The sequence below is a fragment of the Marmota marmota genome, unplaced genomic scaffold (genome assembly GCF_001458135.2).
Source record: "Marmota marmota marmota unplaced genomic scaffold, marMar, whole genome shotgun sequence".
Classification (NCBI taxonomy): Eukaryota; Metazoa; Chordata; class Mammalia; order Rodentia; family Sciuridae; genus Marmota; species Marmota marmota.
Window position 1 is genome coordinate 1,887,609 of NW_025999853.1, and position 6,429 is coordinate 1,894,037.

General features: G+C 57.7%; 1 protein-coding gene across 1 annotated transcript in view; it reads left to right on the top strand.

Moving 5' to 3' along the window:
• LOC107139897 overlaps positions 1-5,462 on the top strand; it is a 25,524-nt gene extending 20,062 nt beyond the window's left edge. Inside the window, exons 3-4 of the mRNA XM_048808011.1 lie at positions 4,660-4,784; positions 5,157-5,462. Of these exons, the coding sequence (XP_048663968.1) occupies positions 4,660-4,784; positions 5,157-5,195 (164 nt within the window). The 3' untranslated portion in view covers positions 5,196-5,462. The remainder of the gene's footprint in view (positions 1-4,659; positions 4,785-5,156) is intronic.
• The last annotated feature ends 967 nt before the right edge of the window (positions 5,463-6,429 follow it).

Sequence of the window (6,429 nt, forward strand, 5' to 3'; positions counted from 1 at the left end):
GACCTGGCCCCTCCCTCCCTGCCAATAAGGAGTCAGAGGAGAAGTGACTTCCCTGTGTTGTCCTATGTCACTGTCCCCCACCCACACATACCGCATCCCCTGGCTGCCTGGTCCCCAGATGGTGGCCTCTCCAGTGCCAGGCTGCAGGTTGCTCACCGCTTCCCCGGTGCTCGGCACAGGCCGGGCCTTCGCAGAAATGAATTAATGGGAAAGGCCAGGGATGGGTAATGGCCCCCAAAGATGTCCACGTCCTGTCCCTGGAACCTGTGGATGGGCTGTGGCACACGGCAGAGGGCTCTGCGGAAGTGATTCCGGGAAGGGCTGAGATGGGAAGGAGTTCCAGCCGTGGCCCAGCCTCTGCCTGCCAGCTGCCCCTGCCCCAGAGCCAGCCCACAGCCACAGGCCATTCCTCGCAGTAGGTCTAGGTCTCTCTCTCTCTCTCTCTCTCTCTCTCTCTCTCTTTTTCTCTGCCTCCATCCCTATCCCTCTCTCTGCATAATCTGTCCCTTCTATTTCTGGCTGATACAAGGGCCACTTGGCGTCCAGGGTCTACACTGCAGACTGCTCACAACCCACCTCGGTGGGTGGCGGAAACCCAGAAGCTGGCCCAGCTGACCTTGCTGCGGGCCTGAGGAGTGCAGGCTCCCCTCCTCCCTCCCTGCCAATAAGGAGTCAGAGGAGAAGTGACTTCCCTGTGTTGTCCTATGTCACTGTCCCCCACCCACACATACCGCATCCCCTGGCTGCCTGGTCCCCAGATGGTGGCCTCTCCAGTGCCAGGCTGCAGGTTGCTCACCGCTTCCCCGGTGCTCGGCACAGGCCGGGCCTTCGCAGAAATGAATTAATGGGAAAGGCCAGGGATGGGTAATGGCCCCCAAAGATGTCCACGTCCTGTCCCTGGAACCTGTGGATGGGCTGTGGCACACGGCAGAGGGCTCTGCGGAAGTGATTCCGGGAAGGGCTGAGATGGGAAGGAGTTCCAGCCGTGGCCCAGCCTCTGCCTGCCAGCTGCCCCTGCCCCAGAGCCAGCCCACAGCCACAGGCCATTCCTCGCAGTAGGTCTAGGTCTCTCTCTCTCTCTCTCTCTCTCTCTCTCTCTCTTTTTCTCTGCCTCCATCCCTATCCCTCTCTCTGCATAATCTGTCCCTTCTATTTCTGGCTGATACAAGGGCCACTTGGCGTCCAGGGTCTACACTGCAGACTGCTCACAACCCACCTCGGTGGGTGGCGGAAACCCAGAAGCTGGCCCAGCTGACCTTGCTGCGGGCCTGAGGAGTGCAGGCTCCCCTCCTCCCTCCCCAGAGCAGCTGAGCAAACACAGGAGTGTGTGGGGGGGGTGGGAGCAGAAGAGCTGGGGACAGACCCCAGGGGAGGGCGGGCTGAGACCTGGGGGCCGGAGTGCAAGGTGAGGTCTCTGCAGAACACAGTGGACCCAGCGGTGCTGGAAGCCAGGTATGGTGGCTCTCGTCTGGAATCCCAGCAACTCGGGAGGCTGAGGCAGGAGGCTCTTGAGTTGAAGGCCAGCCTGGGCCATTTAGCGAGACCCTATCTCAAAATGAAAAGGGCTGGGGGTGTGGCTCAGTGGTGGAGCACCCCTGGGTTCAGTCCCCACTACAGAGGTGGGGGAAGCCAAGTCGAATGACCAGTCCCGTGGTCGGGCTGGGCCCTGGGGACCCTTCCCCATGCACAAGCTGTCCATCTCCAAATGGCCTCCACATCTAGTGGAGAGGCTCCTGTTCACCATAAATGGCCACTGGATGAGTGAGCTGGGTCTGGGCTAGGCCAGGAGGCCCTAGGAGGAGGCATTTCGGAGCAAGGTCTGGGGAGACAGGAAGGGATGGCCCCCACCAAGGAGCTGGGGCCAGAAGGGGCCTGGGCGGCACCAGCGGCGCCACCTCAGCCAGGGGAGGTTCTTTCCGGCCTCCCTCTGTCCACCCCACCCCCACCCCATGGTGACTTCCTNTGCTTGGCGTGTGCACAGCCCTGGGCCCCCTCCTCAGCACCACGAAAAATAAGAATTAAAAAGCCTTTGGAGTTGTCCAGCTCACTGACCTTGTTTGAGGCTCCCACCGCCTCCCACCCCCACCCCAGTAACCAGAGCCGGGATCTCTGCCCAACTCCAGATCCTCTTGTCGCTGGGACCTCCCCTGGGCTGTGGTTTTAGCAAACAATTTGGAACCTTCTGAGGCCTGGCAGAGGAGGCCTCCTGCACTCCTTCTCAGGGGGCTTAAGATGCTCTGGCCCTGGGATAAGAGCAACAGGGCGGGCAGTAGAGAAGGCCACGGGGAGGGGCCACATTTGTGACCTCAGCTGTGTGTGATGCAAAAGGTGAGCTTGGAAATGGAGCAGGGGGTCCTGGTGCTCTATAGATCAGGTCCATGGACTCCCATCTGCTCTGCACACAGCCCTGGGACTGTAACGTATCACAGATGAATGGGTTGAAGCCAGAGAGGGTAAGTAACTTACCAAAGGACACACAGCAGAAAATACAAGGATCGGTATGTGGACTCCAGAGTTCCTGCTTGTAAGCGCAGGGCACACTGACTCCAGGGGGGTAAAGGCCTGGGCAGGGTTGGTGAATAGCAGATGTTTGAAGGGCAGGGCACAGGAAGACGGGCCCAGACAGGTGGGCAGGGTCCAGGTCAGGTGGCGCCTTAGAGGACATGTTCCTGACTATGGAACTTCCAGGTAGGACGTTCTTTGGAGAAACGGTTTGCTGCTGACAGATACACTGGAAGCCCCTGGGCTAGCTGACTGGAGAGCCCTCTGGCAGGAAGATTTCCGGGTGGCCTCTGCTCAGATCAGCGGGGCAGTGGGTGCCCAGTCCTATCTGAGGTTTTGCTCAGTCCAGTCCAGAAGCGTGATGAGCAGGGGACAGTAGGACTCTGAGCCAGGATGGAGAGTCCTTCCTAGCCAGACCCTAACACCACCCTGCAACCAGGAGACCCTGGGCAGGTCACCTGAGCACTCTGAGTCTCACATACCAGTCGCCTGTCCCCCTGGCCTGTCAGAGGATCAGCATGGCAGCGGTCCTCTGTGACCCATCCCAGTGACCCACCCACTAGGCACAGGTGACACCCTCTTTAGACAGTTCCTGAGAAAATGACGAGAGTGCCAGGTCTCTGTATCTGGGTGGCCTTTGACAACCTGAAGAAACACAGTGGCACCTGACTCCATCGACCCTCACACAGGCCCAGAAGCCAGCGGGGCACGTTCTGGTCCCATCAGAATAAGAGGCTCTTGTCATGTCATTGGAGCAACCGAGACACCCACAGGGAGGGATTACTGTGAGCAAGGGGCGCTCCCCCCTCAAAGGAATGCACCTGCAGGCTGTCACCTTCACAGTCTTGCTGTCTCCTCCCAAACCCAGATTGGAATCCCAACAACAATAACGATAATAAATGGCCGTAATTATAAAAGAGCACAGTAATTATTTTTTTTAAGAGAGAGAGAGAATTTTTTTTAATATTTATTTATTTTTTTTTTTAGTTTTTGGCGGACACAACATCTTTGTTTGTTTGTGGTGCTGAGGATCGAACCCGGGCCACACGCATGCCAGGCGAGCACACTACCGTTTGAGCCACATCCCCAGCCCAAGCACAGTAATCATAACTGCTTCTAGCAGGACAGGGTGGTGCATACCTGTAATCTCTGTGACTCGGGAGGCTGGGGCAGGAGGATTGCATATTCAAGGCCAGCCTCAGCAACTCAGTGAGGCCCTAAGTAATGTGGAGAAACCCTGTCTCTAAATAAAATATAAGAAAGGGCTACGGTGTGGGGCTGGGGACATAGCTCAGTTGGCAGAGAGCTTGCCTAGCATGTACAAGGCCCTGGGTTCAATCCCCAGCACCACCCAAAAAGGGGGGGGGGGGCTGAGGATGTGGCTCAGTGGTAAAGCACCCCTGGTTCAGTCCCCCGTGCCAGCACCCGAATTAGGTGATTCAGTCCTCAGGACCATCTATCCATGAAGTAGGGACATTGCTGTTCTCACTTTGCAGGTGACAAAGCAGAGGCTCAAGGACATTCAGGAAGAGGAGGATCCTGGCTTTGAACCTAAGACCAGTCCCTGGCACCAAGACCCCCAGCATGAATCCCCACCCAGCTATGGGGGTGGGGGTAGGGGGGTGCCCCACGGTACTTGACTCTCTGTCTCCCACTGCCCTCAGCATTTTGCTTTGTGCATGCCTGAGGGTCCCACGCCAATCAGGTGACGTAAACCCTGTCGTCCTTCCAGTGCCGAGGGCGGAGCCCAGAGCCTCACGTGTGCCAGGCCTGCGCTCTACCGCTGAGCCCACTGGACCTTCCCAGGGCTTCAGAGGGTTGGGATCAGCGGGGGTGAAAAAGAGTGGAAAGAGTGGGCTGTGAGCTCACACCTGGATTTGGACTTCAGCTTCATCTCTGTCATATCTGTCCGTGTGTCTCTGTCTCTCTCTCTCTGTCATTGATAGTCGGGCACCCGACCCCTGAGCCACCTCCCCAGCCCTACTTTGATTGGTATTTAGAGACAGGTCTCTCTGATGCTTGGCAGCTCGCCATTGCTGAGGCTGGCTGGGAACTCAGGTCACCACACTGGCTCAGCTTCATCTCTTAAGGGTCAAGTGTGACCATGACCTTGACATCCTCATGGGTTTTATTTCACACTGAATCCCCCTCATCCAGGAGGGAAAATAAAGCAGCCAGGCCACAGGCCTTGGAAGAACACAAAGTGTGGCCCCGAGGGCTGCTCACCCGAGTTCCAGGAACCAGGAACCGTGGGCAGCTGGGCTCTGGCATGGAGGTCGCAGGTGAGTCAAGGTCGTGAATAGCTGCCCTCCACACGTGGACATTTCCCAGATTTCCTGTGTCATCACAAGGGTTCTTAAACATGGAAGAGGGGGACAGAGGAGGGTCAGAAGAGTGTGGCATTGGTGTCCCTGAGGACAGAAGAAGGGCCTCTAGCAGCCAGCAAAGACAAGGAGGCAGATCCTCCCGAGTCAGGAGCCCATGGGAACCAAGCAGCCTCTGCCTTACCTGTGGCTCCTGAGACCTGTTGACCCCCGCACACACACCACCCCCCACTGAAAGACGGTACCTTCCTGTTCTATTGTAGTAGTTTGTACCAGGGGTGCTTCACCACTGAGCTGCATCTCCAGCCCTTTTTTGTATTTTGTTTACAGGGTCTTTCTGAGTTGCTTAGGGCCTCAGTAAGTCGCTGAGGCTGGCCTTGAACTTCAGATCCTCCTGCCTCAGCCTCTAGAACTGCTGGCATTACCGGATGCGCCACAGTGCCCGGCTTCCCGTAGTTTTAAATTACCAGGTGTGTGGCCATTTGGTAGCAACCATAAATCAGCAAATGTTGGTTCCCACTCCTCCCTGCACCCAGCACCCTCCCCATCCAATTGTGCAAGTCCTTTATTTTTGATGTTTGTTGCTGCAGATGGAACCCAGGGCTTTGGGCTGCTAAATACATGCTGTGGCACTGAGCTACGTCCCTGCCTTTTTATTTTATCCATGAAGAAAACAGGCTGGGGGTGGCCTGGAGGGTACCTAAGGACACACAGCCACCAGGTGGCCGTGGAGCCAGGACCTCTGACTCAGGTGCCTCCTAACAGGTCGGCCGGGCTGGGGCAGGGGGACCCAAGACCTAAGAGTGCTGGTGCTGATGGGGTGGCTCCCCCCACCCCCTGGGCCGGAAGCCCCTCCCCCAGCTTCACTCCTTGCTGCTCCCAGCCCCCAGCCCCAGCTGGAAGCACTGTGGCCTGGGGTGCTCTCTCCCTGGACTCAGTGCCAGAGACCTGGGGCTCTCCCCTGCTCACCCAGCCCCTCCTCACCGCCTCCTGGGGCAGCCCACGGCGGGGGCTGTCATCAGAGCCCCTCAAAAGTGAGTCAGCTTTACCCTGAGTCCAGGGAGCCTGCCCAGGCTGCAGGGTGGACAGGGTGGACAGGGTGGGAGGGGAAGCCCAGCCCCCAAGGCCAGCTGACAGGTCAGAGGAGAAACTGCTCTTCCTCCTTCCCGCCTGGCCCCTGGGGAGCCCTCCTGGAAGGCCTGCTGGGTCTCAGTCCCGAGCTGCAGGGGTGGGGGACCCGGCAAAGGGGACGGGAGGCCGAGGAGAGAGGACAGTGAGATCCAGAGAAGAGAGACCAAGAAGAAAGAACCAGAGACGGAGGGAAACGGAGAAGGTCAGATGCACAGGGGAACAGGCAGGAGAAGAGTCTGAGGAACAAAAGAAGGCCAGGTGGGGGCGCAGCCTGTATCCCAGCAATTTGGGAGGCTGAGGCAGGAAGATTGTGAGTTCAAAGCCAGCCTCAGCAATTTATCGAGGTCCTAAGCAATTTAGCAAGACCCTGACTCTAAATGAAATACAAAACGGGCTGGGGATGTGGCTCAGTGGGTAAGGCTGGGTTCAATCTCTGGTACTAAAGGAAAAAAAAAAAGAGAGAGAGAGAGAA